This window comes from Lygodium microphyllum, chromosome 13 (assembly GCF_053477565.2).
Source record: "Lygodium microphyllum isolate KBCC chromosome 13, Lygodium_microphyllum_v1.1.10, whole genome shotgun sequence".
In the NCBI taxonomy this organism is placed as follows: domain Eukaryota; kingdom Viridiplantae; phylum Streptophyta; class Polypodiopsida; order Schizaeales; family Lygodiaceae; genus Lygodium; species Lygodium microphyllum.
The window spans coordinates 3,697,930-3,721,063 of record NC_141147.1 but is presented as its reverse complement, the minus strand read 5'-3'; the positions used below and the strand labels follow the sequence as shown (position 1 = coordinate 3,721,063).

General features: G+C 37.3%; 1 protein-coding gene across 1 annotated transcript; it reads right to left on the bottom strand.

Moving 5' to 3' along the window:
- Nucleotides 1-2,490: 2,490 nt before the first annotated feature.
- On the bottom strand, nucleotides 2,491-4,529 carry LOC148026294 (uncharacterized). The gene has a single exon (XM_087690704.1). The coding sequence runs from the start codon at nucleotides 4,396-4,398 to the stop codon at nucleotides 3,673-3,675; it is 726 nt and encodes a 241-aa protein (XP_087546830.1). The 5' UTR covers nucleotides 4,399-4,529; the 3' UTR covers nucleotides 2,491-3,672.
- Between the last annotated feature and the right edge of the window lie 18,605 nt (nucleotides 4,530-23,134).

The following is a 23,134-nucleotide window of genomic DNA, read 5'->3' as shown; positions in this document are numbered from 1 at the left end:
ATAAAAATAAATCATAACAACAACAACAACTACTACTACTACTACAATAACAACAAACAAGAAAAGAAGAAAAAACTACAACAACAATAATAAACAAGAAAACTAAACAACAATAAACAAGAAAAGAAAAAAAACTACTAATACTATAACAAGAAAACTATTATTACTACTACTAGTACTACTACTACGACCACGACTACAACTACCACAACAACAACAAACTAGAAGAGAAGAAATTAAACAGAAACTACTACTATCACTACCACTATCACTACTACTACTACGACTACCATAACAACAATAAATAAGAAAATAATAAATTAAATAACAACTACCGCTACCGCTACCACTACAATCACAGAAATAACAAACAAGAAAATAAGAAATTAATCTCCAACTACCACTACCACTACCACCACAACAACAACAAACAATTAATTAAAAAAAGAAGAAACAAAATAATAAGAACAATAACAACAACCTCTCCCTCCTTCTCTCTCTCCTTCCCTCTCTCTCTCCCCCTCTTTCTCTCTTTCCCTATTATGTTAATGTTTTCTCCCTCTCTCTCTCGTTCCTTCTTTCATTTTCTCTCTTCCTCTCCCTTTCTCATTTCCTCTCCCTCCCTCACCCTGTCCCTCTCTTTCTCTCTTTCCCTATTATGTTTTATGTTTTTTCTCTCTTCTCTCCCTCTCTCATTTCCTCTCCCTCCCTCTCCCTCTCCCTCTCTTTCTCTCTCATTTCCTCTCCCTCTCTCAATACACATGAATTTTAACAAAAACAAGTAAAAGAGAAAGAGAAAACACAAAAATAAAGCAAGAAGGAACAATGCACTCACTGTAAAGACTCGAGGATGGATTCGGGGGATCCTCTTCGCGATGGCGGCTCCTCTTCTCCCTCCATACACTTCCTCCTCTTCTTTGCGAACGACGGCAGCTGCGGTGACGGTTAGAAGCTTTCCTTCTCTCGCTTTCTCTCTTTCTCTCCCTCTCCCTCTCAAATGCAAGATGAAGTTCGCTCTCCCTTTTGCTCTCCCTTTCGTGTATGCACGCAAAATAACATGCTCGGGTTTTGGCCCGTGTTTTTTTCATCCGAGTACCGTCGCTATTTGCGTCACATTTGCGATGCTAATATGGACGCAAATAGCGACCCTGCTATTTACATCGGAAAGCGCCGTCGTTATACCTCCATATCCTTGTAGTGTTAATGATTGGCTTTGTTTTTATAAAAAATAAAATTGTATTTTTTTAATTATGAGGATTTTTTGAGAAAAAGTGACCTTATCCTACAATTTGAGAATAAAATAATAGATGAAATCTATTGAAAATACAAATACGAGATTTTCTTGATTGTAGAAGATCTCTTATTCTAATATTATTTTGAAATCTCTTTTTAGAGAGAAAGAGGTGAGAGAAACCCCCTAAGGGGCAAAAAAGAGAGTCCATATTTCTCCTAATGAGTAACACTTACAAAATATAGACTCCATGCGAGTTGAGCCACTCTAAAGAATTCCATCTTTTGAGCATAGGTATGTATATATGCAAATGCATTCCTGCCATTGAATAACTTCACCTCATGCTCAACTACTTGCGAAGCATTCATCACAACACTTTCTGTTTGAGCAGAAGCTTGCATCACCTATTATTATTGTACGTACATAAGCATATTCATATTTTGCACCAACTGTTGCAAAACATCACTGGAGATTGTGTTCGAAGGTTCTCCCCTCTTGTCTTTCCTTCTTCTGATGATGACCTTTCATGTCGTGTTCACCACCTTTCACGTCGGGCTCACCAATGTCGAATGGGTTTTTGTCGAAAGGTCGAATCCGCCGGGGATCAAAGGTAGAAGGAAGAAGAGATAGGAGATGGAAAAGAAGATAAAGAATACACAATAGGTAAACACAATAATGACAAAGCACAATGAATCAAATCAATATGTATTAGCAGAACCTGAAATCCTTTGTTTGGCACTACTCAGAAGCACTCTCCAGGCATTAGATCTCCTAGAGCTCCCTCGTAGAACAAAACAATGGATCAGAAATAACAGCTCCTTCTCTACTGCTCGGAACCTAAATCTAATGGCTCCATTAGCTCTGGAAGGGGGGTAAAACTGCAGGACACCTGAACATGGATCTCCCTGATCACTTCTTCTTCCTCTTCCAGTTCAAACTATAGTTTTCAACATGTCAACAGCAATCGTGATACACACGATTTCGCCAATCTGTCTTTTTTATGAAAAATCTCTTAATTGACTAAAAAAGCTAATTACTTTTTGCATGCTATCCTAATCTAGAAGCTTTTCTAAAATTTTTAAATTTTTACAATAAATAATATAAAAAATAGGCTAAAATTATCCAAAAATCTAGTATTTTTGGATAATTTATGCAAGTCACACTAGTACTAATGACTCCGATCACATTAGCTCTCTAGATCAATGAAGAAGTCGGATGATGATGCATTCCATGCTTTTTCACATGTAGTATCACGACAGCATATAGGCGCTCGATTTAAATATTTCAGTATTGGACATTGTATTTAGGCATAGCCCGATTTTTGGGATGCCCAACTCCTTTATTCTTTATTTGGACAAAAGCAAACACAAAAGCCAAAACATACTAATTGTAAATTGGACTTTTTTTAGCTTAGAGATTAATAAATTTATAAATACATGCCTTGTGAAGCACTCACACAAGGCATGGGGGAAGATTGTGCCCAATTTGTCTTTTTGTCTCATGTTGTGCAAATCTTTCTTCTTACTTTATGAGTTTTGTAGAGTTCTTTGTTCTTGGGGACCTTCTAGAGTTCATTAAGCATGCATACAACATCCGATTTACGCACCAATCGTGGCCTGCCTCAAAAATGACATTACCATCCACCTGATTTGTCTAAGGACCCAGATTTTTTGTCTAAACCAAAAATTTGCCTAAAAGAGAAACATTGGGCATAGTGCCATGCTCTCCCCCCTTTCTCAAGTACGATGTGATGGTACACATTGCTTGAGAGAGAGAAGGAAGTTGCAATTGAATATAACTAACGACTTACACAGATGGAGTATCACCATACGGCCATCTTACATGAATATTTGATCAAAGGAGACATATAAACCCACCATGGGTGTCTGATTAACATTATTATATCTTTTGAGAGTGTAGGATTGCTATGTTTTTTTAAAGTATAAGTAACTAATAAAAAGATGACAATAATAGAGGATGGGTATATTTACTAAATAGTTAGGTTACTTGCAATATATGTATATGTGGAGGAGTGAAGGGGGTGCCAAAGGTGTTACTATACATGCACATGCACACATACAACATTGGTATTTGTATGTGTGTGTGAGTGACTTCAAGATATGAAGGATTTTTAATTCTACTACTTGTATTACACAATATAGGTTAGGATCACCTAAAGGAACTGTGTAAGGTATGGATGTATCTAAGGATTTAACTCTAAAGGATGTTTTGTTTCAAGATCTTATATATAAAAGTCACTATGTAGAAATTATGAATTATTTGACTCCCAAAAATCCACATCAAGATGCCAACGGGAAGGCCAGTGCGAACCACTATCATAGTCGGCCATAAACATGCCAACCACATCAACATGCCAATGGGATGGCCAGTGCCACCCACTATCATAGTCGGCCATAAACGGTCCCCCTCGGAGTGTCTCATTACTCGTGGGGTTGGACAATAACGAAGCCGGGGCCAGTTTCGCCGTCGAATTTCATCTGGAAGCTCTCGCCGGAGGTACGCCCCAGGAACGTCTTGAAGCTGACATCGGTATGGAAGTCCGGGGAGAGGCTCGCCGACCAGGCGACGGTGGCCTGAGGGTCGGTGAAGACAGGCGGCAGGCCCGGGCCGACGGCCATCGTGAGGGGATGGCCGTGGGTTAGGATGGCCACGAAGCCGTGGCCCTCCAATCGGACGTTGAAGAGACCGGCCGACACCATGCCGGACAGCTTGCGCATCACTGTGATCTTGTGCTTGATGCTGGGCTCGAAGGCCAGCAGGTCGCGGCCGTTGACAGATATGGCGTCGCCCGTCAGGCGCAGCAGCAACACGTGCCTGCCCTCCTCCGCCAGAAACAGTTCGGACCGGGACTCCGGCTTGCAGCTCGCCTTCACCAGATCCGCCCCCTCGTCAGTCAAGGCCTTCTTCATGGCGTGCGTAAAGCCGTGCTCGAGTATCCCTTCCCTAACGAATTTCACCTCCCCTCTGTATGCCACCATGGTTCCCCGCTTGATCCACACCTGGGTCAGAGGCGCGCCGTCGTCGCTCCCTGGGCAGCCGAAATGCACCTGCAGGAAGCGCCCGCTTACCACCTCGAACGCCTCCGGGTTTGTGGCGTGGGGCCGCTTGCCGGTCTGTGCTAGAAACTCCTCCAAGGTCTGTGCCATCGTGACAACACGATCAATGCCCTTCTATCACCTTGATTCTAGCTATATCTCAAGAGAGGGACTCTTTGTGAATTTAAGGCGTCGAACGGTGGATTTAAGAGAGGGACTCTGGAGTCTGGATTGTGGAAACACACATTCACTATCTGTACACACATTCTCTCTCTCAGAGTCTCTCTCAAACTTTTTGCCCATATTGATGGGAATAAAGCCCATCCATCTTTCTCAGAATCGCATTGGAAAAAAAAGGAATCCAGATAAATGCCAGATCATATTTTGGGTGGTCAGTGCGTATGATGATTGATGCGTTTATGAGCCCCTCCACGCACAGACGCCGTTTGATTACACCTGTGGTGATGGAGGAAGCTAACCAAGAGAAATGTGCAGCCACGCGCAGGCAAATGAACGATGAACCCCGGTCCCCCATCACGCTAAACGGTCCGCACATGGCGTGCCAGGGTTCAAAAAGGTAACCTCAGTTAGACTTTTTCTTCTATGGAAAGCACATTGTAGTCGAACTATGGGAGACACAATAACCATGGGGAAATCCTGCGTTTCAGTCTTTCCGAGTGTAGCTAGGACATGTTGCATAAGGAGAGGACTCCTTACGCTCTTTTATTTTAGAATGGAGACACCACTGTCCTTCTTTCATGTGCACCTAACTAGGGAACTCTACCCCCTTTTGTCACTTCGTTGTTGAATTGTCTCCATTGCCTAGTAACTCATGTGGAGAGGACATGAAGAGGAGAAAGAGAAGACACATAGAGAGAAGGTAAGTTGATGCAAAATGCCAATTGGACGCCTCCACGTATGATTGACTTGTGAGAGTTTAAAACACATTCATAAACCTCCGAAGTGCATGGTGCCATGATGTCCTATTTGCCAACTCCAAAGGACCCTACTAAAACCTTAGGGTCTCATCACACCCACACTTACAATGCCAACAAGGATAAAAGTTGTACTTATCTTCACCCCTCAAAATTAAGAGGTGCACTTTTGGTGTTTTGGTGCAAGATATTTGCATGCACTCAATTGATAGAGAAAACCCTCTTCACAGTATGCATACTTGAGATACTAAGGGCATTGGAAAGGTTTAGGGACTTCGTGCTTAATCTTGATTCTCTCGAACTTGGACTCAACCTCGAGGAGCTAACACAGGGGATAGCAGTCCTAGACTCTACTCTAGGGTTTGGTCTTAACAACACCAATAACAAATACACAAAGGAGACAACAATCTCCTCAGTTCATTTTAATCATAAATATCCTTTATACCTCCATGCTCTCATGTGGGGGTGAAGCTCAAGTAGCACAACTCTCCCCTCTTAAGGTTCTCCTCAAGATTGAAAACTCAAAATGACCTCAACTATTTCAAACAAATGCTTCAAACACAAATTATCCAACTTACCTCAAGTAACTTGTCTCAAACTAGCTCTTCTAGGGAATACCAAAGTAATGGGTAACATGCGCTCAATATCTTAGGACCATTGGACACACTCCTATTATTTTAAGATCTTTGATACACAAAATCCTTTAGCTATCTCTCACCTAGCCTCTTACATATTGCAAGAAGTCCAAACCCATTATAGTGAACTCCCTTGGCCCTCCTTCAAGAATAAAGGTAGCTCTTAGAATGCTTCATGACCCACTTATGCACCCACTCTCCCTTCTCACCCTCTACAACCTTCAAATGCAAAGTGAGAGTATAAGGATAGGTATGAGAGAGCACTCAAGAGAAGAGATAGTAGCTTCACCCTTGGTTCCTCACTCCCACTCTCTCTCTCTCTCCGAACGAAAAATAAGAAAGTGAGAACAAGAAGTGAGCACACACATGAGTAGCCTTTTCCATTATCTTTCATCCTTTCTATATAGCTTTTTAGGGTCAGGGCTTCTCTATCCCCCTTGGGTATCTAACCCACTTTTTGGGCTAAAGACTAGTCTTTTCTCTAAGCATGCACTCAATTCCATGTTTCTATGCTAAACACTACTAGAATTAATTAACAAGTGATGAGGATTTAGAGCATCCCACATATGTATATAAGTTAAAGAAGGTGCTCTATGGGCTAAAGCAAGAACCTAGAGCATGGTCTAACAAGATAAGAGAGTATCTTGCCAACATTGCCTTTTATATTTCTGATAGAGATCACTCACTTTATGTGAGGAAAATCGATGCAAGCTTGGTCCTCATAGTCATCTATGCGCATAACTTGATTATTACAAGCGATAGTGATAGTGGGATTGTTAATGTCAAGGATCTTTTGAAGCAAAAGTTTGAGACGAAGAATTTGGGTGAGTGGAAGTACTTCCTGAGCATTGAGGTGATCAAATATGATTATGGTATATGATTGTCCCAAAGGCAGTATGGCTTGGATATGTTACCCAGGTATGGTATGATGACATGTAAGTCTCTTCCAATGCTAGTGGAGAAAAATGTAAAGTTAAGTACTAAAGTTGGGAATGAGATAGAAGACCCTCTCAAAACCCTACTATATTTAGAAAGATAATAGAGAGTTTGGCATGTATGACTATCACAAGGCCAAACTTAGCTATGCTATTAGACTTGTGAGTCAGTTTATGCAGATACCTAGGAAGTCTCATTTGGATCTTGGGTAAGTTACTCATGAATATATGTGTGCATCACGTAGGTTTGAAATAAGGTATTTTTAAAATTTTAATTTTGTACATTTTTTACATATAGAAGGTTGTAATATAAGGGGGTTATTTATAGATTGAATAGAAAAGGGTTATGTTTTACTCAGGAAAAATTCACAGATAAGGATTTTATAAATAGGCCTTGAACGCACATAATGTAGAGGATATACATATAGTAACTTCCCCGAGATTTGGATGCAGTAAGCCACATATTGAGGTATGTGAAGTCCACCTTACATTATGGATTCTTTTATGAGGTAGGTAAGGATGTATGTGTATTTGGTTATACAAATATAGATTGAGTTGGTAGCAAGTCTAATAGAAGATCTACCTACAAATTTGTATTTTTCCTTAGTAGTGCAACAACTACTTGGAGTAGCAAAAAGCAACCAATGATTGCTTTATCAAGTATAGAGACTAAGTATAAAGATACTGGTATGACAATCTGTGAGGTGGCATGGCTACAAAGTTATTTAGTAATTTGGATATATAGGGAGATGGTCCAATTATCATTCATTGTGACAACATGAGTAGAATATAGCTAGAAACCTTGTGTTTCATGTTGGGACAAAATGCATTGAGGTACATTACTATTTTGTGAGAGAGAAGGTACTTGTAGGAGAGATTGGCTAGGCATATGTGACCACCATAGCTGACATTTTCAAAAATGCATTGGGTGTAAATAAGCTTTAAATTTTTGAAGCTTACTTGGAGTTTTAGAGATGTAGTTGAGCTTCAGGGGGAGTATTGAGATAGCAAGATCAACACATGCAGACATTGATGATAGATTACTTGGTTAGATAGGTTTGTGTATCTACATTTAGCATGCCAATGGTCATTATAATCCTACTAACATACCATTCATTGTATTTGGTTAGTTACACCTACTTACATATGGTATAGTTATAGCACCACTCGATTAGTATAATTACTTATGTACCATTTGACATAGTATGCCACTTTTCTTTATATTGTATCTTATCCATACTTTGTGTATATTGCATCGTGTGAGGAAAAAGGAAGAGAAAAACCAGCAAGAAAATGTATTGCCCTCTATCTCTCTTTTTGTGCTCTTGAGTGAGTTTTCACTTATGTGCATTAAATGTGTTTGGTGCAGTAGCTCAAGCACATCCCCTCACCAAGCGATTTGTGATAGGCATCCTAGCCCGTTCTTGCACATCATGACCTGAGGGTCTATCAATGGTGGCAAGACATCCTAAGCTCACTTGACAGACCTGTCACCGTTGAGATGGCATTAAGACACTAATCTTTCAGAAAATAGATTCTCAAATATGGAAGAATGTTCATTAGAACTTGACCCATCTCCTAATTTCACTACATGAGTGTCTCGCATCACCGAGACATGTAGACAAATTCTAGGGGAGAGCACCATGATAAGTATACTAAGTGCTTGAAGAACCATTGCCCATACATTTTGCTTCCTAAAATTTCTTCCACCTCCATTGACCAAGTTTTCTCTTCACCATAATTTGCATCTTTTCCTCTAAACTTTACCCTCAAGGATCTCTTTATCACTAACCATATAATGTTGCTTCTGTGTAAGTGCCATGTGATTGGCACTCCACTAGGACGAGGGCAAATGTTAGCTAGTTTGAAGGCATGAAGACCTAAAGAAAGAGAAGAATACGAAGAGACTCAAAATTTTCAAAAATATTATGCCTTGGAAAAAGAAATCATTGCCCTCACATGCAAGTCATAATTATTGAAATGCATCCAACAGATTACTCTTCTTGTGATAGGATAAGCCCATTCATTGTGGAGATTTTTATAAAAGTTACAAAGTATGATTCTCCTTCAAAAGAAGCCATGGATATTGGCCCACACAAATCACTATGAATTAAATGAAATATTATAAAAATTTAGACATGAAAGATGGTTCAACAATACAAAGTTTTTATTGTTCAACAATACAAAGATGGTTCAACTCCCAATACCTTGTGACATTTTCATTTTCTTTCCAAAGAGACAATGCTTACAGAAGCCAAGATTATAAAAATTTAGATATGAAAGATGGTTCAACAATACAAAGTTTTTATTTTAGTGACTGATATATGCCCCAAACAAAGAAGCCACAAAGAAATCGATAGTTATTTTGTGATTTCTTTTACCAAAAGCATACAAAGGATACAAAGTTTGAGATTTTGGACCTTTGGTCACAACAAGAGATCCCTTGCAAATCTTCTAGACATAATTACCAAAGATAGTATATAATCACAATTACCAAGCTTCCCTATATTGATTAAACCTTTTGTTAAGTCTAGAGTAGGTTGTACATTCTACAAAATAAAAGGACCATTTGGCAATGATAAGTGTACATCCCCAATGCCAATAGTGTTGTATGCATAGCTATTACCAAGGAGAATGCATCCTCTGTTTTCAAGTGGAGAACCACTCCCTATGTGGAATAACATGAAACAATACATTGCAATCCATAAGCCAATTCTAAGACATGCTATTATTCATGGCAACCAAGCATGCATCACCAAAAGAGGATATAATTAAATAAAACATCACCATCATTGCTACCACATGTATTGATCTCCTCCATCTTTGTCTTGCTTTTCTCTTTTTCCTCATCATCATTTGCCTTGTTACCTTTTTTCTTGTTCTTCCATATGAAGCACTCCTTTTTTATGTATCTTGAGATATGCGCAAACCTAAATTTGCTTATGATGGGTAGTTTTTGATAGTCATTTCGGATCAATCCTAATCACCACCTTCTGTGCTAATTTTGAGTGTTTGAACTTAGATGGCTAGGTGATCCCTAGGTTTATCTTGCAAATGAAGCGTCTAGCCTCATCCCACGAGGATCGACACCTGCATGTTCCTAATATGCAATTGCGATTTCTAACAAAAATCTAACATCGAACTCAAAATAAATGTGTTTCATGAATCATCCAAATTCGAGGTAAGTAAGCACCACATATGCTTGAATGAGAGTGAGAAATGAGGGGGAGCTAAGTATCAACCCCTTTGTTCATAAGGCATAGTCTCACAACAGCCCCTTAAGACAGTGCTTACCGGTTCCAGGACTTACTCATAGGAAGGTCTCACCTTACCGTGCTTATTCTAAGTTTGGGAAAAAATGCCACATGACTAACCATGTTTACCTAGCCTTAGGGTGATTCTCATGGGAAATTGTCCACCCACTCCTCTTCGAGGCATATTTTAGTGTTCTAAATAAGACATACTACCACATAATTTGTAACATATAAAAAAAACTTCCTTTATTAATGTTCGCACTTAGTTCCTTGTCACATCCTTAATTTACGAACACTACGTAATCCATTTTTTAAAAATTATTCTTGAATTTTTTATTTTCATATATACAATCGCTACAAGAGCAAACCAACCCATAGAACGGGTTCTTACCCTTGCACTGTTCTCCCCGAGCCTTCCAATGCTGAACTACATTGGGCTTGTATAGGTTTTCAACCCTATCTTATATGTGGGATAGACATTACAACTCAAACCAAAGTTCTTGCCCATTCATAAGGGTTAACTTTCCTATCAAGAAAACCAAAAGCGTATTTAACGATTGTTGATCACATTAGGTAGTATACAAAAACTTTAGGTGAAGAATAATTGAGGCGGCCTTTAGCATTGCAACACACCTCATTCCCATTCAACAGCTTATGCTATGTACATAATTAGTATAACTTTTATCACATTTAAAGGCAATTAATCACAATAAATTACTAACTTTTCTACCAATCAATCCTTTTAAAATAACACTAAAAATGAAAAATTTCAATAAATTTACAAACATATGTCTATCTCCAACATTTACATGTATTTTATTTTATGTGTGTGTGAATGCACCTTTAAATTAAGTTTTTTCCCTCATGAAGATAAACCAACTATCCTTTTTTTTTTAAAATCTCCCTATGCTTGTACCTTATTTTCTATTTTTTTGATTGTATAAATAACCCAATTATTCTCAATACATGTGAATGACCTCTAGTGATCATAATTTTAATTTCGTGAGTGTGAACATGTCTTTTTTCAATATTGAGATTCAAATTTACTTTTCTTTGTAAAGGGAGTACAAATTTCAATCATTTGAGATACTACCTTAATTTATGAGTAATTAAATAAAATGACAAAATTTATTTTTTTGATTCACCAAAAAAGCTAGGTTTATGAATTTTATAATTGATTAAAAATGCCTAACCTCAATGTTAAAAATATTTTCATGCAAATTCAAGATTATTTTAAGTATTTCAAGAAAAACCAATATTTTCTAATTAAATTTCATAGCACTAATATTTCTAGTCATTCTTAAATAGCTTTAGTTTTCATCTAATTTATTTATTTTATTTTATATTTTAAATATTTTTAACAATAAAGAATTAAATATTATATCTCAATTGTATTGATGGTCCAAGTTTCAGTATCATGCCTATCTGAGGGTTTTGCTAGATCCATGTATCGCTGAGGGGCCATTGTGAATAAGAATGATTTAAAAAATAGGAATATGGAGGAAGGGACAACATGCGAATACCCTTTAATTTCTTCGTGCAGAGTTTCCTCATCTCTAACTTGAGATTATCACTTCCTCACTCACTCACATAAGAATTGACTTGTTATTGTTGTCTATTGAAAATGAGAAGAGGGGCTCTCCTTTATGTAGATTTAAAGGGGAAGGGGAGCAGGGGAGGGAAGGAGTTTCATCTTTTTAAGAGTTTTTGAAAGGAGGGAGCTAATTTTGTTTTATTATAAAGGGATTTTCTTTAATTTTATATGAGAAAGAGAATTTTATTTAGTTTATTGTAAAAAAAATTCCCTATTTTTTCATCCGTTATGGATTTAAAATAAGATTTTTTTTTCTTTTCTTTTCTTTTTTTTTGGGGGGAGAGAGAGAGAGAGAGAGAGAGAGCAAGTGGATGGTTTTGAGGAGAGGGAAACCTAACTTCAAATACACTGCTTAATTGGTGGCACTTTTATCCTTTTCTTTTCCCTCTCCTAAGCCCCCTCTTCCTATGGTTTAAGTCCTTAGTTTTTTTATATTTTTTCTCTATTTTATTAAAAATGATTAGTTTATTTATTTTATATATGTGTGTGTGTTTATGTTATATATATTTATAAATATATTGTTTTTTAAATTATGAAAAATATAAGATATTATCAGAGATAGTTTAGGGATTTTTTATTACATTTAAAAAAAGTGTTTACGAATCAATTAAATTTTCAAAAGTTCATTAGAATTTAAAAATTTAGATAAGATTATAAAAAGTTTTATAATTAATAAAATAAATTAAGAATTTAGTTTTTGGTATGTAAAATGAAAAAAATAAATTTATAAAAAACTTAAATTAATTCATTTTAATTATTTTTTTAAAAAGTTCCGTATTGACTCATCAAAAGTATATTTTGATCCTCAAAATTAGTGATTCACTTAATTTAGTCATTCTCGAATGACGAATTAAAAGTATTCTCTTGTAAAAATCTTCAAATATGTTATATATCTCTTCTTGTTACAAAAGTAGCATTGTACATCCTTTTTGCTATATTATTTTCTTCTTGGCTTGCTACTCTTAAGAGAATTTCCCCTAGCATTTAACCTTACTCTCACCATAAGTACACTAAACTCTTTGACCTTACATTGCTCTTTTTGTTCACCTCCTCAATGAGATAACTACTCTCAATATTAGCACTCATAAGACTACTTGCATGTGTGGAGTTACTAATGGCAATCTTGACAATATCCCAACTCTTAGGCAAGGTGACTAACAAGAATATGGCCTTCACTGAATCATAAAATACTATATTTTGATATGTATGCTGGTTGAAAATATTGTTGAAATCATTGAGATTATTAGATATTGAAGCCCCCTCTATGTGTGGAGATCAATGAGTTTTCTCAATCTATAAGCTTAGGAGGCTATACTTTCTTTTTTGTAAAGATCACCAAGCTTTTTCTATATTATGGATACACATGTCGTGTCTTTCACATTAAAATGTACAAAATTTGAGAGTGTCAACATAACAATAAAGCATACCAACTTATCTAACTTCTTCCATACACCTGCATCCATGTCCTCAAGATGAATCCCACTACATTTAATCAACTTCACTTGCTTCCTTCGGACTAATATACTATATATTTTATTTTTTCATTATGAAAAGTTTGTACCATCAAACTTTTTAATTATTGAACAATATAATTTTTGAACTCATGAAGAAGCCATAATGACAAAAGTATGTCTGCACATTAAAAACAATAAGATATACACAAGTGCAAGCTCAAAATAGACCAATGAACTACAAATGGAGTGCCTATAAAGCTAAGCAATGGGGCTATCTAAATATCAAGCCAGTAGACAATTTATGAAAAAATGATATTTCAATACTCCCAAAGGCATGTGAACTTTTTGCAAACTTTCTCAAGTACTCTGGCTATCCTTTTGAGCATAAAATAGCAACTTGAGACCAAGAAAATTGTCTTCAAAAATTAATTTTGACCCACATAATCTCTATAAGATGAGCATCAAACAACATAATAAATCCTTTAAGATAACAAATCTATCAAAACTTGTGTGCAATTCAAAGCCGAAAGTACTCTACTCTGTTAAAAAAGATAAGTAAAAACTGCATAGAATCAAGTCTATGATTGCTTAGATTTGTAGCTCTTTCTCTTCATTTGATCTATAAAATAGCTTAATCCAATATTGTATGAAAAGTTATTATCAAACTATACTATAATTATCCATGACTTCTATGGCATGCTCTATATCCAATCAAAATGGGTAGATAACTCCCAATGTGAATACTTGAGAGAGTAATCTTACTTTCTCCTTTGTTGCATATACATTTGAGGAAAAGAAAATAGAAGACAATGTTGATTCCTAATCTCTTTGAAAACTTAAATATTTTTGAATCTCTTTGAGATTCCAACAACTCATCCTAAGTATCTAAAGCCAAGCTATTTTTGCATCAAATGTAGCTACTAATGACAATCCAAATGGAAGAAAGTTATACTATAAAAGCCCCCAAATGGAGCCTCCATTTTCCTTAATATAGAGCTCCATGATGAGAATAGTACATTTATCAAGAAATGGACAACAAGCACCAATGTTGAAGAAAAAGCTTGAATCTTCAATCTTTGTGACAAAGCTTTACTCCTCATGCTCCTCACTCCAGTCACAAGGTCCCACAAATACCAAATGTCACTTTGATACTATTTGAGGAGGGAGAAATGGTGTAATGCTTTAAAGAAAATATTGCATGAAACTCTTGACTTGTAGGACGGAAATGTGAGTCACATTCTTAGTATGTGCATTATGTGAGATTGAGACAAAAAGATTCTCTACTTGTCTCAAAAGAAATACATTGGGAAGGTATTGGCATTTCAATATGGAGATGGGGAAGACTATCAATGTTCCATTTCCTCTATATTTGAAACTTAGCCAAGAAGACAATCGTAAGTCAAAGGAGAAAAATGCTGAAATGACCAAGCTTCCATATACATTTGACACTTGATAGCTTAATATATAACATGGTTGGTATACATCTCCACATTTCTTATGCAGTGGGAGTTGTTAATAGGTATATAACGACAAATCTTAGAAGCATTGAAATGTTGATTTTGTAGGGAGCTCAGAATCCCAAGTAATTCACTATATGTATACCCTCTATATCACGTGCATTTAAGCCGTCTTTATAAATATCCTTATCTGTGAATTGTCCCTTAGTAAAATATAACCCTTTTCTATTCAATATGTAAGTAACCCCTTTATATGGGACCCTTCTATATGTTTAAAAAATTTGTAAAATTTGTATTTTAAAAATCCTTTATGTTGAACCCACGTGATATACATATATTAATGACTAGCCTCCCCAAGTGTTTAAAAATCCTTTATGTTGAACCCACGTGATATATACATATATTAATGACTAGCCTCCCCAAGTGTAGACTCTAGGAGGTCTATATGTTTGCTTTCATAAGTGGTGCAATCTCTTGGGTCTCTTAATTACAGCCTTATATAGCTTTATCTACCACCACAAATGTAGAGTATGTTGTAGCTATTGAGACTTGCAATGAGACCATATAGCTTACTCGTTTAGCGAAAGACTTGGGCATTGCATAAGAGGTGACTACATTGCATCGTGACTGTCAAAATGCCATTTACTTGTTGGCAGGAAAATTTATTTTTCATGTAATTCAAAGCATTTTCAGGGAAAGTATGTCATTAGGGAGATTCTTGAGAATCAGAGCTTGTCAAATCCATATTGATGATAATATTATAGATCTTCTCATGAAGAGTTTACCTTTTGAACACTTTGCATACTATAGCGCGCTAATGGACATTGGATTGTATACTTATTTTCTTCTTATACTTCCATAAAGACACATTGGCCTTTAAGTGAGAGGTTGTTGGATTGGGCTAGAGGCCAATGGCCCATAGCCAGAGACTAGTATTCCTTGTATATGTACATATTGTACACATATATATTAGTAAAGATAATAAAGAATAAGATTACCATTCATTTTGTGCCCACATAACTCTCTTGTGTTCTTCTCTCTCTCAACCTTCTTGCACTCCATAACCTCTATCTCACATCTCACCATTGCTGCCCTCTTAGTATTATATCAATTGAAGAAAAAGTATCACCTTTCAAAGCATTTAAAAAATTTAGGGGTACAAAGAAAAAATAATACTATTTTTGTGGCTTTCTTTGTAATGCCATGTTTTAAATAAATGAAAAGTATAAAATAAAATCATTCAATTTTCTTATCATGGTTATTAATATAGAATTGATCAACCCTATATATTTTATGTAATGCATGTGAAAGCTATTGTTAGATGTGCCAAATTCTACTTTAGCTACTTGTGTGGCATTTAGCCATTTTCATGGCCCCTTGATAAGATAAAATCGAGCTTTGTAAGCTTTTTTACTAAAGTTGAAAAGAAATCTTTAAATTAAAGTAATATAAAGGCCTATTAAAAAGATTTTTTCAAATCAAGTGATACTATATACTTTTTACTCTTTCACTAAGTGAGATACCCTGTCCCGTCTTTTCCCTCAAGTCGATCTAGATAGTGGTCCTACCCACAAATATAGTTCATCTTCAATCCAGAAATCATGGTAATTGGCAAACTTGATCTAACAATACCACTAGTGTGTTAATATGGGGCTACATCCAACAAGAAAGAAGTTTATGCTTAGACATCACACTAAGGTTTATAGTCGTATTTAGTACTATAAGAGTTAATTTTCTAGCATGTGTTACCATTCTATTATATAGCTTTTCCATTGGGATATAAACTCTCCTTGGGATACAATCCAAATTTTTGGTTAAATATTCTTATACTTTTATCCTACATCTCTCCATATAGATATCGCAATACTTTTGAGACTTTTGTATACAACAAATGAAGCATCTCAAACCTCCAAGAACCATAAAGAATTTAGGTTTAGGTTCACTATACAATTTATATATTAAGAAATAAAATATTATATATGAATTTGTTAGAGATTTTGTGTTTAAAAGACCTTATGATATCATAATACTTTTTTTAAATTGGAATAAAGGCCAACAGCATGGGCATTCCTTGTATATGTTGACACTATATAGCCATATATAAGTGTAGATATCAAAGAATAAGGTACCATTCATTTTATACTCAGATGACTCTCTTATTTCTCTCTCACTCTTTCTCAATCCTCTTACACTACATAACCTCTATCTCACATCCCATCATTGTTTCTCTCTCAACTAGTATTAGAATAGCACTCAATGCTCATAGGAGCGTGGCAAGTGAAGCTTTGTTGTGGAAATCAAGGATTTGAGCTTCTTCTTGGACATTAATGCTTGTTACCCACACCTTGATAGAGTTTATCATCTGCAAAATCTATATGTAAGTCAAGCATGTGCTTGATCCATCGAGGCTTGATTTGGGATCGCATTAGTCCATTGTAATGATTTGGGTGGTTAATAATGGGCTAGGATTGAAGAAAAACAACTTGGCCTTGGATGCTAGGAAAGAGATCTTAGTATATGATTTCTATGTATATAAGCATATGGCTTGCTTATATAGGGGTGCAAATTGCCATTTGTAAGCAAGAGGTCTCTTTTCACAAAGACGTCTTTCTCAAGGAAGGGGTCTTCTTATAGTCCGTTCACACTTTGAGGTGGTATTATTTGCTTCAAATTGTACATACATTTTGATGGATTTGTTGCCTTGAAAGATTTTCTACATTGATTTACACTCATTTTGTAGAGATTATGTAGGCTAATATTGAGTGTAAAGATAGTTTATGTGTGCTTGGTCTCAATAGTTGTCTTATGATTAGAAAATAGTGAAAATGCTTTGAAAATATTACAAAAACTTCACATGAATTTTTAAGTGTCAACATATTATTTTTGTATTAGTTTTATGCTAGTTTGATATTTGGATAGCTATTGCTTAGCTTTGTGGGGCACTCCATTTGTAGTCCGTTGGTTTATTTTGAGCTTGTAGTTCGGTATACCTTGTTGTTTTTGGTATGGAAGCATATTGTTATCATTATGGCTTCAAGGAGCTCAAAAAATGCATTGTTCAATATTGAAAAACTCAATGGAACAAACTTTTCACGTTGGAAAGAGAAAATATACAATATATTGGTCCAAAAGAAGAAAGCGAAGCCGATCAAATGTAGTGGAATGAAGCCTGAGGAGATGGATCCAAATGTAGGGTACAAATTGGATGACCTAACATGCTCCACTATTATGCTAACCCTCTCAAAGTTTGTAATTTCAATGTGCAAAACATAGAAGGTACATATTGTGTATGGAAAGAGCTTGGTGACCTATCTAAAAAAGAAAGCGTAGCCTTGTAAGTATATTGGTTGAAAATTTTCATTGATACTCATATGGAGGAGAGGGCTTAGTTGTCTAATTATCTCAATGAGTTTGTTAAGGAGAGGGACTGGGAGAGAGAAAGAAGAGAGAGAAGACTGCAGAGAAGAAGAAGAAGAAGAAGAGCAGAAGAGAGAGAAAGATAGTTACGAGGAGAGAGAAATACTAGAAATGGAGAGAGAAATACTAGAAGAGAGGAAAGGAAGACATGGAAGCTTGGAGAGCAAGGTGAAGGAGAAAGAAGACTTATATAATTATCTGATAATGAAAAATTAAGTCTCTCTCACCTTATATACTAGCTAGTGTAGCTAGTATTTTCCCTTTATTAAATCCCCCTCTCTTACATTCCATCCCCACCCAAAGGTTTTTGCCCTCAAAAACAATTTGGGCACATGTGGTAACTAGGAGGGGCCGATCAGAGTATTACTCTACGACATTATTACAAGGGTACACTGATGAATGAAAAGGTATTATTGTATATGATGGACCATGGGGTATGTATGATACATGGGCCTTATTGGGGAGTTATAAACATGAGTTTTTGACCCAAATATCTAGAGTAAATGCGAGCTGGAGACAGTGGACAGCATGTTGTTTACTACAGGACCCTGCTGTAGTAAATTTGTCAGAACTTTCTGTGGGAGGCTCCAAACGGGTTGTACTATACATCAAAACAGAGCTCTCGAGAAGTACTTTCAGCGCATGTATGTTGTGCATTGCTGTCCGCAGTGCAAAATAAAATCTGCTTTAAAACAGAGTGTTGTCTGCAGTCTGTTTGGGGAAAAACAGGGCCATAGTTAGCTAGATTTCAACCAAATATGCTTCTAAAAGGTATGTGAACTCTTCCAAAACTAAAGCTGGCCTCCAAGAAGCTTCCTCGAGTGGTAGACCTTGCCACTTAATCAAGTATTCCATGATCGAGTGAGAGCAAAGCCTCTTTTCCCTTTGTCCTATGACTTTTTCGGGTATGTATTGAATGATGCCTTCTTCATCTATCGGTGGGAGTTCCTCAACATAGTGCACTACTGAGCCAATGAAGGGCTTCAACTAACTCACATGGAAGACATTATGGATCTTTGTAGATGGGGGTAATGCCAATTGATATGCCAAGTCTCCCACTCTCTTGATAATCTGGTACGGTCCATAGAACTTGTGTGCCAACTTATTGCTAGACCCATCTTTAAGGGAGGCATATCTAGACTTAGGCACTTTCAAGAGCACCAAATCCCCTTCTTGGAACTCCACATCCTGTGTTTTGTCATTAGCATAAAGCTTCATTTGATCTTGGGCTCTCTTCAAGTTAACTTTACACTACTGAAGTAAGGCATGCATTCTATCCAATTCTTTTTTGCTTTGTGGATTTATTTTATCATTGAAGATAACCACAGGAAGGGGCACCTTGTAGCCACACAAGGTCTCAAAAGGTGAAACTCCAATGCTATCATGTGTAGAGTTATTATAGGCAAACTCAACCAAATGCAACCATGAGTCCTGCACATCATGACAGAAATGCCTCAAGTAAGTTTCCAGCCATTTGTTAACCCTTTTTGTCTGACCATCTATCTGTGGATGGTAAGCAGTGGAAGGGGCTAACTGAGTGCCCATAGAGCTGAAAACTACCCGCCAAAAGTTACTCATAAACTTAGCATCTCGGTCATGTATAATGACCTGTGGCAAGCCATGTAATTTGAAAACATATTCCATGAATTGGCTGGCTACTTGAGAAGTATTATACTAAGTCTTTGTGGGAATGAAATTGGTTGCCTTTGTGAGTCTGTCCACAACTACATAGATGTTGTCCCTACCTTTCTTGGTCATCAGTAGGCCGGTAATGAAGTCCATAGTGATGTGTGTCCACTTGCCTTCAGGCATAGGCAATGGCTGAAGTAAACCAGCTGGTTTTAAGGTGTTGTCCTTGTTTTGCTGACAAGACACGCAGCCCAAGACAAAGTCTTTCACATATTTCCAAAGGCCCTTCTAGTAAAAGCTTTTAGCAATTTTGTCATAGGTCTTAAAGACTCCCAAATGACCAGCTATAGGGGCTGAATGCCATTATACCATAAAAGCCCATTTTTCAACTGATATGAAGAGTTTTCCACACATTGTCCTTGTTGTAATTTTTGAAATACATTGCTGAAATCAGCATCTAACACGGAAGCCTCCTGAAGCTCATGTATCCAATCACTGTGTAACTCCATGATAGCAGAGACTTTACATGCCCACATCCTAGATAGGAAATCAACCACTACATTGTCCTTCCCATGAGTGTGGGTGATGTAAAAGTCATAGTTCTGTAAGGTGGCTATCCACCTTCTCTGCTTTAGAGTCAGATTTGACTGAGACAAGAAGTACTTGAGTACTCTATGGTCACGTTTTACTCTAAACCGGCTGCCATACAAATAATGATGCCATTTCTTGATGGCAAGAAGGATGGCCAGCATTTCCTGATCATAAACATTCATAACCCTCTCATTTTCAGCCAGCTTTCGGCTCTCAAAAGCTATGACCCCATGTTGTTGCAACAAGACTGCACCGATTCCTCTCCCACTGACATCACACTGAATGATGAATTCCCTAGAAAATTCAAGGCATACCAAGATAGGGGCTGAAGTAAGCAAATCTTTCAGCTGATTAAAGCTTCTATCTACCAATGCATCCTAGAAAAATGCTTCTTTCTTCAGCCTATGAGTGAGAGGGGCTGCAATAGTGGCATAGTGCCAAATGAATATGTGGTAAAATGAGCAGAGACCCAAGAATCCTCTCAAAGAGGTAGTATTTGCAGGTGTGGGCCAATCTCTGACACACTACACTTTCTTTGGGTCCGCTCTAATGCCTGCCTCACTGACAATGTGTCCCAAGTACTCAACCTCAGTCTGCATGAACGAACACTTTGTCTCCTTAGCAAATAGTCTATGCTATCTAAGTATATCAAATATCTGCCTCATGTGCATAAGGTGAGCTTCCTTTGAGCAACTATAAATGAGGATGTCATCGAGAAATACCAATACAAATTTGAATAAGTAAGGCTGAAGTATTTTGTTCATGAGGCTCTAAAACGTGGCTGGTGCATTAGTCAAACCAAAGGGCATGACTAAGAAGTGATAGAGCCCACGATCAGTCCTGAATGCAGTCTTTATCTCATCCCCTTCACGCATGCGTATCTGATGATAGCCGGATCTCAAATCAATCTTTGTGAAATACTTAGCTCCCTTCAACTCATCTAGCAGGTTGTCCACCCTAGGAATAGGGTATCTATTCTTGATAGTGATCTTATTCAGATCTCTGTAATCAATGCACATCCTGAAAGTGCCATCTTTCTTTTTGACTAGCAAGACAGGTGATGCAAAAGGGGATGAGCTAGGCTCAATGAATCCCATATCTACTAAATCTTTAACCTGCTTGGACACTTCTTCTCTTTCACATTTGGACAACTTGTAAGGGGATTTATTGACCGGCTTGGAGTGGGGCTCCAAATCAATGGGATGATCAACCGCTCTCTTGGGAGATAATGCTGTAGGTAACTGAAACAAGTCACCATACTCCACAAGTAGAGCCTTAAGGGCTGAATTATCATGCATTTTTCGGGACCGATCTGCATTTTCCTTATTTAATTGCAGCACAGAAATATGGGAGCATTTCTTAAACTCTTTCTTGAGCTGTTTGGCTGTAATAAGCTGAAATTCATTGCTGTTTTTAATTCCTTGCAAGTGAACAAGCTGTCCAGTCCTGAAAAACTGCATGTATAGCAATGAAAAATCCATGGAAATGGTGCCCAAAGTTTTCAGCCAATCGCAGCCCAATATAATGTCTATCGGCCCCATATTGAGTGCAATCAAATCCACTTTCTTCTCATAATTTTCAGCAAGCTTAATAGGTACAGCTTGGCATACATGAGTACTAATTTTTTCACTCCCATTGGCCACTTGCACCCTCATTGGTTGCTATAAATTAGAGACAAAACATTTCAGCCTCTCCATGACTACTCTATTTATGAAACTATGTGTGCTACCACTATCTACCAAGACAAATACATCTTTCCCGTGATTCTTGCCTTGAAGACGAAGAGTGTTGGGGCTCTTAGATCTTGTCCAAGCATCCAGGGAGATAGTACAAACAGTGGCAACAACATGTGGATCATTCTTATCACCCATATTTACATCTACATGACCGTCGGGGTCAAACAGGAAGATGTCAGTCGAGTCAAAGAATTCTTCTTGCCCACATTCCTCTTCAACCTCATCATTTTCGGCTATGATTGCAAAGGCACTTGCATCCTCATGATCCTCATCAGATTTATCAAAGACTAACATGATATGTACCCTTGCTTTTGCATTCCTATAAGCACATTTAGATGCATGCTCGACTGTATACTTTTCCCCGCATTTAAAGAAAAGTCCTTTTTCTTTCCTCTCTTTGTAGAGGTCCATCAGGATAGAGCGTTGACCACTAAAAGCTGAAGTATTTTTCCCCCTGCTGTCCCCTTGTCTATTTTCAGCTCTTCCTTGGTTTGCAATCCTGAAATTACTGTTTTGCCTAGAGGCATTAAAGGTGGGGTATGTGGGGACCTTCCGGGTGCTGAATGGCATATTTCCACCACCATAACCTGCTCCAAACTGCTCGGGTCTTACAGCACTTCTTTGTTGCCCAAAATGTGACTGCATAGGTCCTCTTTGCTGCCCAAACAGTGGCTGAGACGCCCCTCTTTGCTATCCATGCTGAAATGAAGTGTCTCGACGGTACTTATGAGAGTACCTCTCAGCCAACTCAATAGCTTTGAATAAATCTTATGGGCTTTGGGCTGAAACATCAGCCGAGAGTTGGGGATCCAAACCATAAATGTACTTGTGAAGCTTTGCATCATCACTAATGGACTCAATATACATTGTGAGATTGAGGAATTGGTTTGTGTAGTCACACACCATCATCCACGTTGCTCTAATCCATACCATTTCCTTGCAAGCTTCTCCTTCTCAACTGGAGATACAAAGAATTGAATCATAAGGGCTTTGAATGCATCCCAAGTTTCAACAAGCTGCTGATTTTCCCTCTTTATGTACTGCCGCCACGTGTAGGCAAAGCCCTCTAAGTGTATCTAGCAAAGTGTATCTTTTGATCGTCATTTCTTGGCATTGTGTCAAAGTAGTCTTCAAGCTTCGAGAGCCATTCTTCTAATTCAGCCGGGGAGGATGACTGGCCATTGAACTTTGAGAAAATGATTTTTTCTCT

Bases quoted from the DNA above. Each gene is read 5' to 3' on its own strand.
- LOC148026294 (XM_087690704.1), bottom strand. From the start codon at position 4,398: ATGGCACAGACCTTGGAGGAGTTTCTAGCACAGACCGGCAAGCGGCCC.